The 13,267-nt window shown below is 42.1% G+C and overlaps 3 protein-coding genes across 3 annotated transcripts; 2 read left to right on the top strand and 1 right to left on the bottom strand.

The window, feature by feature from the left end:
• Window positions 1-74: 74 nt before the first annotated feature.
• On the top strand, window positions 75-2,963 carry rpp21 (ribonuclease P 21 subunit). The gene is made up of 5 exons (XM_017428838.3): window positions 75-248; window positions 354-454; window positions 2,178-2,260; window positions 2,372-2,515; window positions 2,660-2,963. Exons 1-5 carry the CDS (start codon window positions 192-194, stop codon window positions 2,755-2,757), a joined length of 483 nt encoding a protein of 160 aa, XP_017284327.1. The 5' UTR covers window positions 75-191; the 3' UTR covers window positions 2,758-2,963.
• Window positions 2,807-6,807, bottom strand: aqp12 (aquaporin 12). Its single transcript, XM_017428836.3, has 3 exons — window positions 3,509-6,807; window positions 3,231-3,347; window positions 2,807-3,133 (listed from the first exon to the last, which is right to left on the bottom strand). The coding sequence occupies exons 1-3, from the start codon at window positions 4,101-4,103 to the stop codon at window positions 3,006-3,008; spliced, it is 840 nt and encodes a 279-aa protein (XP_017284325.1). The 5' UTR covers window positions 4,104-6,807; the 3' UTR covers window positions 2,807-3,005.
• On the top strand, window positions 6,800-12,653 carry LOC108243418 (UDP-N-acetylglucosamine/UDP-glucose/GDP-mannose transporter). The gene is made up of 12 exons (XM_017428837.3): window positions 6,800-6,909; window positions 7,117-7,150; window positions 7,240-7,326; window positions 7,403-7,470; window positions 7,572-7,643; window positions 7,795-7,863; window positions 8,054-8,156; window positions 8,744-8,836; window positions 9,734-9,801; window positions 10,030-10,108; window positions 10,195-10,277; window positions 11,462-12,653. The coding sequence occupies exons 1-12, from the start codon at window positions 6,800-6,802 to the stop codon at window positions 11,565-11,567; spliced, it is 972 nt and encodes a 323-aa protein (XP_017284326.1). The 3' UTR covers window positions 11,568-12,653.
• Window positions 12,654-13,267: the final 614 nt, after the last annotated feature.

Raw genomic sequence — 13,267 nt, 5'->3', positions numbered from 1 at the left:
AGTCTAAATAATTTAGATAAGTGATTTTTAAAGTCACTTTTGACTTAGCTTGAAGGCGAAAGGGTGTGCTTTTACTTTGAAACATCGTCCGGGAAGTTGTTTTTGATCAAAGAAGGGCGACTGCGGTCGGTGATTTTTAAGTTTGTGATTACCAACGGATTACAGTTTGTTTTCTCGGACGTCGGAGCGTAATGGCCCAGCACTTAAAAGACAAAGAAGCTTACCAAAGACTGAACTACCTTTACCAGGTTGGTAAAAGTTGAACGCGATAATTTGCCCGCAGTCACATGGCTAGCATGCTAACTAGCAAGGTATGCTGGTAAATAACGGTCTCAACCTGTTTATCTCTACAGGCTGCTCACTGTGTCCTGTCTCAGAACCCCAACAATGTGGAGTTGGCTCGTTTCTACTGCTTCACACAGAAAACTATCGCAAGACGTTTGGTTCTAAGACAGTAAGTAGCCATTTAACGAAATAGTTCGTTTTATTTTGAATCGGTCGCGATGTATTGCGTCACTTCCTAGTAGGTATATTATAGTTAAAAAGTTTTGTTTTTCTGATTTATATCGCGCTTTATTTTTGTAGTCGTTTTGTTATTTGTCAAATATGCCAAAATATGTAGATAACAGATGCATTTCAACACCCACCGTAAAAAAAAAAAATCATGAATTTACAGCTCGTAATAACTACGGTGGAGTGAGTGGGAACGGTGGTCCTCGAGGGCCACCATCCTGGATGTTTTACTTGTTTCTCTCCTCCAACACACCTGATTTGAATCAATGGCTGATTAACAGGCTTCTGCAGAACATAAAGATGTAATTTAACCTCTGAATCAGGTGTGTTGCCCACCCCTTTTGTAGAGGAAACATGCTTTTTGAGAACAAAAAACACTTTTTAATTATTGTACATTTTTTTGTTTTTGTCTTGAAACCCAGTATTTACCAAAAACCATTGAAAATGCATTAATTGCTGTTCTCATTATTACAGTAAAAAGTGAAGTGCTCATTTTATTTATATTTCTGTGGTATTTATTGAAATGTGCCACGATTAATGGAGGTGTTGAATATGAAACAAATCCATTTTTTTGTATTTGAAGCACATATTTGGGTGTCTGAAATGACCGTCAGCTCAAACCTCCCAACGAAACACAACCATGGCAGTTTGTTTCCATCCCTCAAGATTTGAAAGTATTTCATTTAACATCCTGCTCAGATTGGCAGGAAACTGGTTTGTTACAGACCCAGGTCAACGAGTGAAAATTCCACCTTTTTGACATCTTTGTCTTTGCCTGAGTTTTAAGTCATTTAAGTCCATTTTAAGTCACACCTCCAAGGATGTTTGAGCTATTTCTGTGTTGCTTTTTGTTTTGGTGTTATCAGCAAGTTGCCCTCCACGGGTGTATAGGTCCCTTAGGAAATAAACGAGTTAATAATACTCTATTATAAATACTCAGTTGTTCTTATTCTGAATTATAATATTTTCTCCTACTTGTACTGAAGGTTGGTCATAACACCCCCACCACCACCACCACCACCACCACCATCGCACACGTTTCGGCTCGATCCAGGCCCTGTCATATCATAATTACTAGTAATTTGTGGCCAAATTTTCGGCTGGACTGATACCAGGAAGCGGTGGGACTCATTTTTAAAAGCGACACAGAGAGGGACGTAGTGGAGTAGCTCGCTCCACCCTCTTCAAACCAGCTGTAAATTCACGTTTGATGTTCTTTTGCGTCGATTAAAACAGACAGCAAAACTTTTCTCGAGACCTCTGCAAACTTCTCGTGAAAAATACGGAATGTGTCAATTTTTAAAATAATAACCTTTTCATTTAACTGAAGCCACATTGTGACAAGTTAAGATTATATGCTGGTGGTCTACAGTGTAAGCATTATTACAGAGAAAAGCGAGGCTTACTGTAAGTAAATCATTTATTAAAATCTCATTACAACGGCTCAAGGGATTTAACTTCCACTCTGACTCATATGAAAATATTTCCTTGTGGGTTTAGTCACAGTTAAAACTGTCCGAGAGCATTATCTTGGTTTAACAAACAGAATTTAACTCGAAAAACAATTTTTTTAAAATTTGAGAACACGCAGGCCCAGAGCCATAAACAGGACAGTGAAGAATACTCAGAGAACGAAGCTAACATATTGATTCATTTTATTGCAGAGACCCATCAGTGAAGAGAACAATATGCAAGAAATGTTGCTTGTTGCTTATTCCAGGTGTTACAGCGACGGCGAGACAACGAAGTACGTCAGTTTTTAATTTCCACTGTTACATAAATGTACCCTGACTGTACGAAAGCTTCATAAACTGATAGTAAGACTGATAGTAGTGTTTTGGTTTCTTTGTTTCATAAGGAAAGCACAAAAAGGCTCGCTTCACCGTGCTGAGATGTCTCAGCTGCGGTCAGAGCAGGACTCTGCTGAATAATCCAGATTACTGTTTGTGGGTGGACCAACCCGAGGCACAGCTGGAGCAGCCGAAGCAGCCGAAGCAGCCAGGTGAGGCGACAGACTTCAAAACGGAGACTAGTTCCCATTCAATGCACTGCGAAGTTCACAAAATCGGCTAATCCGGCCTTTCTGGAACTGGCTTCAAAAGGAAAACAAAAACCCGGTAGTGACCGTTGTCTGTCTCTCCCACAGATCCAAGCACATCTGCAAAAAATCAGCCAAAACACACAAAGCCTGATGGGTCGCAGTGCTCTAAACTTCACAAGGCTCAGAGTTCTGCCAGCACGTAGCAGCAGCTTCTCCTTTGTTTTGGGTAATTTGTTTTTTGTATAGAACATGCTGTTTAGTTGTAGCCACTTAGTTATAATTTTTGTTATGTTTTTTAAACAGTAACCTGTTTTCTGATCATTTTGTTGATTTCGCTAAAAGTTGAAAGGTGAAAGTTTTTGTTTAAAATAGATCACACAAATCAGTCTAATAAATAGATGTCCCACAACTGTTGGCCTTTTACTGTCAAGTAGAGTAATTTTTTTGTATTTTATATTTTCTTCTTTTCTGCTTTGTCTCCTTTCGGTACTCTGAAGCGCGTCTTCTGGAAATATAGAAGGTTTTTGGCAAAGAGCCTGGGAATATGGCCCATGTACAGGAGTAGAGCCAAAATCATTCCTACAAAAAAAAAAAAGAAATGACATACATTCATTTATGTAAAAACTTAAAAAACAAGCAGCACACATACAGTCACATGTTGTCTGATACAAGTTACCTGTTAAAGAGCTCAGCCAGTATACTACTGCATACTCTGTGACGGTAAATCCAGGACAGTGGAAGGTGAGTCCGTACGCCAGAGATGGATTGATGAAAGCTGAGGTGTATCCTCTGGCTGAAACACAGAATGGAGGCGTATTTAAGAGTAAAAAGTGTCCTGTTGTTAGAAAATGTTTAGGCACGTTTTGTAATATTTGTGCCATGTTTAAAGAAGACGACAGACAGCTAAAAGAAACAGTTCGTTAGTGACCGTAAAGGATTTGTCCCATTACTCACCCGTGTGGGACAAGAATGTGAGGACGACCGCGGTCAGGGGCACCCGGATCAGAGCGGATCGGTGTCGCAGATTCAACTGAATGAGGTGAAAGACGAGGGCGCAGGCACACTCGGTCACAAAGCCCTGCAGCACAGGGACCAGCAGGGACGTGCTGCACGAAGCAGACATCAGGTTTTTGATCATGTGCATGTCCGTCAGCTCCAGCCTCCAGTAGTATCCAGCCGCAAGCAGGGCCAGGTGAGCCCCGGCGAAATGGGCTGCGACAGCCAGCACAGTGTGCAGGGTGGGGGCATCGAGCTGCAGGAACCTCTGCACAACCAGGCTGGGGTTCCCCGACGCACCGGCACAGAGGACACCATGGGTCAGCAGCAGCACAAACAGCATGGTCACAGTCACATCAGGACCCAGACCCCCGGCCCACTCGCCCACCTCCACTATGGTCTGCACCTCCAGCCGGCACGCCACCAACATGAAAGACGAGGCAAACTCCGAAACGAAGCCGAACCGTGGCCATTTCCGGAGCAGCGTTTGAAGTGAGACGGCGAAAACCACAACAGCCAGGAAGTACCCGAGAGACGCGTTAAGCCCAGACATGGCGAACGTCAGATGTCCTGCTGTCTTTCTTTCTTCTTTTTTTTTTTTTACAATGAGGAATGAAATAGAAGGTCCACTTCTGCAGCCGAGTGAGTCTCTGGCAACGTGGCACACGCACAAAACGCGTTGCTTATCAGAAACACGTCAGGTTTTTTTATCCCACAACCACCTGCCAAAATACACACGGGCCTTTTGCAAGGTCAGGTCAAGAAGCTGGTCACTTGTTATCGGACCAGAGCTTTGACTTGATGTTTCCTCCCTCAGGCCAGAGGAAAAAGAAACATAAATCTTTTTTTATGTTTTTATGCAGCCACAATTCCCAAAACTATGTGAAATAATGTGTTAATTGTCATGTAACACACCTGAACTCTTATTGCTTATGTGTTTAACTGACCTGTCATCTAATAAAAACTTTTGGCACATCATAAAAGGAAACGTAACGCAAAAGATGCCTGAAGTACTTACCTTCTTGTGTCAGTCACATTTAAGCACATTTCTTATATATATAAAGGCATCACTACATATGTAATGATCTACACTTAATAATTCCATGTTTTTGCATTCATGTTTAATATGTTGCTTTTGTATTTTGCTTCTGAACAGAACATTGAGATGAATCATATCTAATATGTCAGTGATCATGACTGTGGTCATCCATTTTAAAGCGAGTATTGCCTCCATCTTGTGGTTGACCAGTCATCATGACTTTCAGGAAACTGCTGTTGGTGGAGGCAAAATGTACACTTGACAAAGTTTTCTTTTCAACAGGTTGTTCTTCCTACTCCACGACATACGCGTGACAGTTTTTTTTTTTTTTAAAATACAGCACATTGTAAAGTATCAAGTTTTCTATCTTTGCTTTAGATTGTTTCGAAAAAAGCAGTGTGCAGTCTAGTTCATATCCCCACTGACTTCAACCAAGTAGTTCTTACCTCCTCTAAGCCTAAATCTTCCAGTTATGTACGTCATTTCAGACAGAAAAACTCAAAATTGTGCATTAGTTTGACCTAAAATTTAAAAGGCAACGAGCAAATTCTGATTTTATTGATTTGTTTTGTGTCATTTCAAAACAGAAGTCATATCCAGGCAGAGTACAGAGAAAATAAAGATGTACTTCAAATTTGTTCTTTTGTGGGGTTATAAGAAGTAGATGTAAATTACCTATTTCTGTTTAAAGGATTCTTGAGGATCTGATAGGGTGCTAACAATGGGGCCACAAAAAGAGTAAACTTTGCACTATCTAAAGTAACTTTAACCTCTAAATTTCATAGCTCTTCAAGCTATAAAATTGTGTGGAAAAAAATTGGGAAAACTCAGGTTATCCTAAAGTGCACTTAAATACATCAAAGTCCGTCTTAAAGCAGAAATATAAAAGTCACCAAGATTTTAAAGCTTTTAAAACATTCTTTTAATCTAAATAGTTCATTAGAGTTATCCAGCTTCATGAATAAGAATTGCTAAGTATTATCTAAGTGAAAACGGGTGTTTATATTGTGCTTAATAATGCGGACTAGAAGCAAATTTAAAGTAAAAACGTGTTGGTCTAAGCACAGAACCCTGGAGAACTCCACAACTAACTGTTTTATATAAAAATGTTATTGTTTGCATGGACAAACTGAAAATTATTAACTAAATAAGGCTTAAATCAGTCATTAACTCTAATATGTTCAGACCTTTGTAATATTATGTGGCTGATTATTTAAAAGGTGCCACAGGATCTAAAACAGTGGTTTCCAAATTTGGGGTCACTTTGATTGTGAAACATCAAAGTGTGGGTGATTTCCTGAAATCAGGTAAAATTAAAATAACTGATAATACCACATTTTTTCCCATTTTACAAAATGTAAATAACAATAGTCATAAAGTGTGTACAATATTTGAACAATGATTGTACTTTTGTGTTTTTATTGGCTTATAAATAATGTCTGAACACTTTACCCACCAGTAGTTGGAGTTGCAAGTCTGTTTTAAAGTTATTTAAGGTTCAGAACCTGAAACGAAAAGTTTGGGACCCATTGATCTAAAAGATATGGTCAAAAGTAAAAAAGTTGTTTTGTTTGTTTTTAGTTTGAAACTGTTTCCTCCAGATATTCCTTGAGGTCTCAGTTCATATCATTGTGAATAAGATCCAAACCTGTTTTTTAAAGCAAATCTAATTAATGTGGGTACAGTATCAAGTTTTTACATTTCTAAAACAGCAGCACAAGCTGCAGAATGTGAACAATAAACTGCTCTGTTTCAGTGTTTCTCCTCTAATTTGTGATTGGACGAAACGCGTCACGTGTCAGGTCAGAAACCAGAAAGCGCTGTTTCGTCAGTCCAAGGATGAGAGTATGGAAAGATATGAGGATGATACCATCTCCATCCTGTTTTAAGTTTCTAACAACCATTTAAAAACTGCGCTGCCTAGCCGACATGACATGTCCCTGTTTTTATCCGAGCGTTAGCCGCGGTAAATGACCGCTCTTCAGTGTTAGCTCTAGGAGCAAATTCGCCTGAATGATCCTGGGGCGGAAGTTGTTAGACGTCGAAACGAACCTGGTGCCGCTGCCGCGTGCGCGCCGGAGCTCTCTCGCTCTCTCTCTCGCGCGCGCACGTGTGCCGAGAGCGGGGCGAGCCCCTCCGAAGCGACGAGAGAGAAGCGATGGCAGGGGCAGGAGCGCCGACGCTCAGAGGGGAATGAGAAGTCGTCGGGCATGGCGGATAAACCTTCGGCGCTGTTCGCGAAGCTGTTTGCCGCCGGGTTCTACGGGCTGAGCTCGTTCCTGATCGTCGTGGTGAACAAAAGTGTCCTCACGAACTACAGGTAACGGTTTGCGCCGGAGCCTCCATGTTAGCTAGTAGTAGAGCGGCTGGAAGTTGGCTGTTGTGGCACCGCGGGGCTCGTTAGCTTTAATGAAAAAGCTTCACTTTCAGTAGCTTATTTATTTATTTATGTTTAGGAAAGCCATTCCAGTGTCGAGCACATGTTGGCTAACGACAAGACCTCACCCAACATTGTTTGTTATTTCAGGTTCCCCTCGTCAATATGTGTCGGAATAGGACAAGTAAGTTTTCCCGCTTTATAACTGGACTTATATCGCTTCTCTAAACAGATAAACGTGATATTCTCGTGTGTGTGTGTGTGTGTGTGTAGATGCTGGCCACAGTGATTGTGCTGTGGGTGGGCAAGGCTGCGAGGGTGATCACCTTCCCAGATTTTGATGAGAGCATACCTCACAAGGTAAAACACACACACACACACACACATCCACAAGTTCACCCATGAAACTATGCTCATGTTCCTTCCTATTGTCTAGACGTTTCCTCTACCTCTCTTGTACGTGGGAAATCAAATCACTGGTCTGTTTGGTACTAAAAAGCTGAAGTAAGTACTTGCCTCTACCCCACCGATGAAACTGAAACAAGCCCCGACTGTCAGGGTCACGTTCCCGCAGCTCTTTATGTCTTTCTGTCCTCCTCCACCAGTTTGCCGATGTTTACAGTCCTCAGGAGGTTCTCCATCCTGTTCACGATGCTGGCTGAGGGATTGCTGCTCAAGTAAGATTAGACACGGCAGATGACCTCTTTCTTTGTTTGGTTGTTTTTCCTCCGTCATTCACTGATCCGTCTTTCAAACGAGACACAAACCCCCTTTTTATTCGTACATCAGTCACGGCTTGAATTTCTCTGTGTTTGACCCCCGTGGCAGGAAGAAGTTCTCCCGACCGGTCCAGATGACAGTATTTACAATGATCCTCGGGGCGTTTATCGCAGCCAGGTTGGTTCTGCCGTTTCCGGGCGGATTTTTGATTCATTCCTCGTTCAGTTGATTTGACCTTCAGGGGTCATTACACCCTTGCAGAGAAATGTTATAAAAAAAGACTTCTGCTGAAACGCACATTCCTGCGCTTATTTTCTTGACATCATCTCCTGTTTTTTTTCTCCCTCTCTCGTCCTCTTGCGCCCAGTGCTGACTTGTCCTTTGACCCACAAGGCTACGTCTTCATTCTCATGAACGACGTTCTGACTGCTGCCAACGGCGCCTACGTGAAACAAAAATTAGACGCAAAGGTATGTGGCTGCAGCACCTGATGAATGGCGGTCATTGTTGGGACGGAGCTGCGATTAGCATTGGATTGATGTAACCGTAGATACCCCGAGCTGTTTTTTTTTTTAAAAGCTTCTAACTTCAAGGATATCAGTACGAATAAAACACCTAGCCAATTTGAGAGCAGGAAGGTGTGGTTTTTTTAGGTAAACTTTGTCCAACTTCAGCCTGTGCTGTGCAGTCTGTTAGCTGTTTGTCGAAGCAGAAACGTGCCGTAGCTTGTTTTGCTTTATTTTTTGTGTCACCAGGCAGCCTGGTTAACGCTCACGTTACAGCAGGAGCCCAGCTAGAGCCAGAGTTTAGTACGGTGCCATCTGCTAGATCAAGAGTTAGACTGAGGTGTGTGTGTGTGAACGATGAGGTTTAAGATGCAGCCCTGTGAGGCTTTAGGTAGTGCCGTGGCTTGGCCATGCATGACATTTGTATGTCTGCTAGTTAGGGAGGAATGCACAGGAAAAACTGATGACTAACACTCCCTACCCTGCCTTTTTTTTCCCCCTTGTATGTTCCTATTGCTCAACTCTCATCTGCTTTTCTGCTCCTTTTCCAGGAGTTAGGGAAATACGGATTACTATTCTATAATGCATTATTTATGATCATCCCCACACTGCTGTTGGCTCACATCACTGGAGACATTCAGAAGGTGAGCAGTCTGACTCTTCCGTTTGGTTGTCTTTTTTATTTTGCTTCTATCGAGCCTGTTAAGTTCCTCCTCCCTGGCCGTGCTGTGTGTTAGGAGTGTTTTTGAGTTGTAACAAAAGCGTAAAGATGTAGCAGTCGGTTTACTAAATGGTTCAACAGGAAGCGAGTGCACATAACCAGGGCTGTGTGCTGCAGATACAAACTGTCCTGTTTCTTTTTGGTAAGTCTTGGCAGTGACCTCCTGGTTGGCCCAGCTGGGGCCCAGCAGCCTGTACGGCACAAAGATGCTATTATACACTTAGCAGAGTTATTACAGCAGCGTCTGCAGCTTCCCCTGACTGAATAACCATAGCAGTGATCCAGACCTTTTCATAAAGCTAATGGAAATTCAGTGTTAGATATGCAAGTTTTTGGGCGTGTTACTGAACGCTCTGTGTTCTCAGCGCTGCCAGTTTTTTTGTTTTGTTTTGTTTTTTCCACTCTGGATGGCTAATGTGACACACCTACAATCAGTGACTCAGCCGTGACCTATCTGGATAGTTTTCCCATCCACTTTATTCTTCCGTCACAAAGATGGATCAGATTAAGGAATGGCTCCGCCCGTCTGTGGACAGTTTCCTGTCCGTGCTCCAGCTCTGCAGCCGTGTGGCGTCGGGATGTCCAACTACACAACTGGACCCCTCGTGTCAAGGATCGTCCTTGTTGATTTTAAGTTTACAGGGTCAAAGGTCAGAGTCCCCCTTTGTGAAAGCCTTGTCTGTGCTCCCAACTCTACACACCTGTATTCAGGATCGTTGTGTGAGGGAATTCATGCTGACAGGTTTCTGACTGGTGTGTCATGTTAGCAGTCCTCTGGTTTTTAATGAAAGCCATAACCCCGTGCCGTGTCTGCTTTCAGGCAGCAGAGTTCAATGGCTGGTCTGACGTGTTGTTCCTCTCCCAGTTCATCCTCTCCTGTGTCATGGGGTAAGTCACCGGCCAGCGTGTCATTCACGCGCGCGCAACATCCAACGTCTCGATGATTCTTAAATATCTGTGGTCTGCTTCGCTGATGAAATCTAATCGCCTCCCCTCCGCTTGACTGACACTCACAGTGACTCTCCGTTCTTCGGCGTTGCGTCAACATTGTGAAATCCTATTTTGCGGCGGAGCAAGCGTCGAGTTGAGCGTAACAAAGCCTTTTCCTATTTTCAGGTTTATTCTGATGTATTCCACTGTGCTGTGCACACAGTACAACTCTGCGCTGACGACGACCATTGTGGGCTGCATCAAGGTGAGTTCAGGGAACAGTTAAATGCAGGATAACGGAGCATGCTCGGCCTCATTGGTTTTTGTTTTGTTTTTTTCCCCAACTTGCAGAATGTCCTGGTGACATACATTGGGATGGTGTTCGGTGGAGACTACATTTTCTCTTGGACAAACTTTATAGGTCTAAATATCAGGTATGAAATCCCCAAATGCTCTGCTGCCGTATTACATGTTTTTATTTGTCTTTAACTAAACAGATATTTGAGCTCGTGTGTACTAAAATATCTTTTACTGTATTTTCCGGACTATAAGGCACACTTAAAAGTCTTAAATTTTCTCATAAAACGACAGTGCGCCTTATAATCCGGAGCACCTTATATATTTAAGAAGTTGTAATGTTTTAGTACGACTTTGGTTAAACTACAAAGCCGCACCGCTTGCAGCATTAAGGCTCAGTTATAGTCACGCAGGGCTCCATGCACGACTCGCTGTGGAGGCATTTACACTTGACGCTTACGTCGGTGCGGTATCCTTCCATGAGTTTAAAATCGTTTCATTATCTTTGTGATCTCTCATAGAGGGATCATATAAATACAGGCGAACCAGCGCCGCTAGAGCACCGAAATCGTCCATTTTGAACAAAGCGATGTGCCTTATAGTGCGTAAAATACAGTAATGTTTATAACGATGCTCGTTGGCTCCACGAATGGAGCCAAAGCTCGCCCTGTTGATTGCTTCTTACAGCCTGAAAATAGAAGCGAATAGAAGATATCTAACATTCAGACAATAAATGCATCCATCCAGGACTGTGGGAACAAAATATTATTATTTGATATGAAATCATTAGAAATACAGAGAGATATGTTTGGAAAAATGATGAAATAATTGAAATACTATAAATGCAAATAGAAGAGGGTGTGGTATAACTTCTCACCCTGCTGTTATTATTCTGTGTTACTGTTTGAAACACAGACCGACTCGTCACAGAGCACCGAATCGTCTGCCCGATGGAAACGACGTGCAGAACCATGCATCCGTTTTACTTTGGTGCCTCTATAGAGGGGAGCGCTGTGCTTTCAAGTGAGACGTTATTCACGTTCTCGGTATTGAGGCGGCAATAATAAGGCAGAAATTAAGACAATGCTGTTAAAATAACGAGAGAAAGCTTTTTACACCAGTGGCATATTTATCCGACACACGGATGCCAGCCTCTGTCTCACTGGATGTCCGGCCGGCCGTTTTCCTTTCCCGCCTCTCCGTACAGACTCATAGGAAGGTGGTGCTTACCTGCATGCTCCCCCTCTAAGTTATCACTAATAGGCGTGGTTTTAGTCTGTGGGAGGAGACCATCTTGAAGAGCTTTGTGTTGTTGTTGCAGCATCGCTGGCAGCCTGGTGTACTCGTACATCACCCTGACGGAGGAGCAGTCCAACAAACCGAGTGACAACAACAAGCTAGACATCAAGGGGAAGGTGGTCGTGTGACAGAGACACTGGACTCTTAGACGGGAAAACTCTATTTTTAGTACGACTTTTATTTATGGTACATTGGTGGGATTCCAGCGCGTGGCGTTCTCAAAGCCTTTATACGGAGAAACATCGACGAGACGCTTCTCCTGCTGCTGCCATGGTTACGAATCCCTCCGGAGAGATTGTAAGCCGACTTTTAGATTTAGTTTTATTTTTCTTCCTGCTGTATAGGAGTATTGAGAACAAGGGAACATGGAACAGTAATTGTATTTTTTTAGGATTTCTGAGATTTCACGGTTCGAACATTTCACCGAGCAGCCGTGGGATGACGTGTCGTTCCCAGAGCGAACAGCTGGATTTCCCAGCTGCTGTAGGCACCGGCGTGCACTGAGGGGGGTCCCAGAGGTAGCTGAAAGACTCACTTCTCCCGTTTTGCTGCTTGTGAGGCGTTTTGACTGTAGGCGCCCCCTGAGGCCGTTCACTCTTTACCCTCGGACTCGTTTTTTTTTGCCGACTCTGTTGTAAGCTTGTTGCAAACCTACAGCAACGGCGGCCATTTTGGAAAACGCTTCGAAAGGACGTGTTTTGCTTTCTTTCTTCAGTGTTATAGGACGTTTGCTGTGAACTCCTTTAAAGGTAACCGGCTCTATTTATGAAGAATCAGCGAATAATAGTTTGTTTGTTTTTACAGGGGTGTCCTTGCTTGTTTTGTGATTTATTTTTACTTTTTTGTACCCATTTCTCGCACTTTTAACTGATGTAGCGCCTGCAAAACAGCGAAAGCTACTTTTCACCTGTTGTCACACGGTATTGCTGAGACTGAGATTAATGTTCTCTCCTGAAATGTCCGTTTCAGGGGGTTTAAGTGTTACGAGCAAAACTTGTTTTTTAAGCAATAATCAGGTAATAATGTTGTCTTTCTTTTCTTTTCTTTTTTTTACATTTTTACCTGCTCATTTTGTATATTTATTTGTTTCTTTTAGACTTATTCTTTTTGTAGGTGGGGTGATATCAGTTGTTTACTGAAGATATCATCTCAAGCAGTACTTTGTAGCTGAAACATTTCATTAATGTATTTTTACATTAAAAAAAGAACCTTAACCCGTGTTTGTGGACTCATTTACTGTCCTGGTGCAGTTTTAACTTCAAGCAGTTTTGTTTGCCCTTTAGACAGAGTTGTTTTAATCTACATATTGCTCTTTTTTTCTGTGTTGGGCCACTTTAGGCTCTGACTGGTAAATAAAATCGACAGCTGAATGTAACATTTAACAAGTTTTGGTCCTGAACTAAAAACGTTTTAAAGATTAAGTCACCTTCACAAACCTTTTTGGTTTTAGCAATCATTTTTCCTTATTTATTATTTGGAGAGATGGAAAAACTATACTTAAATTGGTAAAAAGGGTAGCGTAATGGTCATTTTTTTCCTTTAAAATTGGGTTTAATTTTGTATATTTCAGCCAGTGGGAAACTTTATGGGCCGAGATCTGATATTATTATTAACAGAAGTTACTTTTTAAAATATCTGTACACAGATCTATAAAAGCCAAAGCAATAGATGCTGTAAAACCTAATTTTTTGTAAGTTTTTATAAAGATTTGATCCCGTTTGCTTCTGAAAATGATTGCTTTTATCATAATTCTCTCCAATAATACATATTGGTGAGATCTGCCCTTCCTACATCAAGCCTAACAATGATTTTATGTTGTCAAACAGAC

The sequence above is a fragment of the Kryptolebias marmoratus genome, linkage group LG24 (genome assembly GCF_001649575.2).
Source record: "Kryptolebias marmoratus isolate JLee-2015 linkage group LG24, ASM164957v2, whole genome shotgun sequence".
Taxonomy (NCBI): domain Eukaryota; kingdom Metazoa; phylum Chordata; class Actinopteri; order Cyprinodontiformes; family Rivulidae; genus Kryptolebias; species Kryptolebias marmoratus.
The sequence above is the reverse complement of the archived record's forward strand: the minus strand, read 5'-3'. Positions and strand labels throughout refer to the sequence as shown.

Bases quoted from the DNA above. Each gene is read 5' to 3' on its own strand.
- LOC108243418 (XM_017428837.3), top strand. From the start codon at position 6,800: ATGGCGGATAAACCTTCGGCGCTGTTCGCGAAGCTGTTTGCCGCCGGG. The intron at 7,327-7,402 runs GTAAAACACACA...CCTATTGTCTAG, and splicing joins ATGAGAGCATACCTCACAAG to ACGTTTCCTCTACCTCTCTT. The intron at 10,109-10,194 runs GTGAGTTCAGGG...CCCAACTTGCAG, and splicing joins CCATTGTGGGCTGCATCAAG to AATGTCCTGGTGACATACAT.
- rpp21 (XM_017428838.3), top strand. From the start codon at position 192: ATGGCCCAGCACTTAAAAGACAAAGAAGCTTACCAAAGACTGAACTAC. The intron at 249-353 runs GTTGGTAAAAGT...TTATCTCTACAG, and splicing joins GACTGAACTACCTTTACCAG to GCTGCTCACTGTGTCCTGTC. The intron at 455-2,177 runs GTAAGTAGCCAT...ATTTTATTGCAG, and splicing joins AGACGTTTGGTTCTAAGACA to AGACCCATCAGTGAAGAGAA.
- aqp12 (XM_017428836.3), bottom strand. From the start codon at position 4,103: ATGTCTGGGCTTAACGCGTCTCTCGGGTACTTCCTGGCTGTTGTGGTT. The intron at 3,348-3,508 runs GTGAGTAATGGG...TCTGTGTTTCAG, and splicing joins CACATTCTTGTCCCACACGG to CCAGAGGATACACCTCAGCT. The intron at 3,134-3,230 runs GTAACTTGTATC...TTTTTTTTGTAG, and splicing joins CTGGCTGAGCTCTTTAACAG to GAATGATTTTGGCTCTACTC.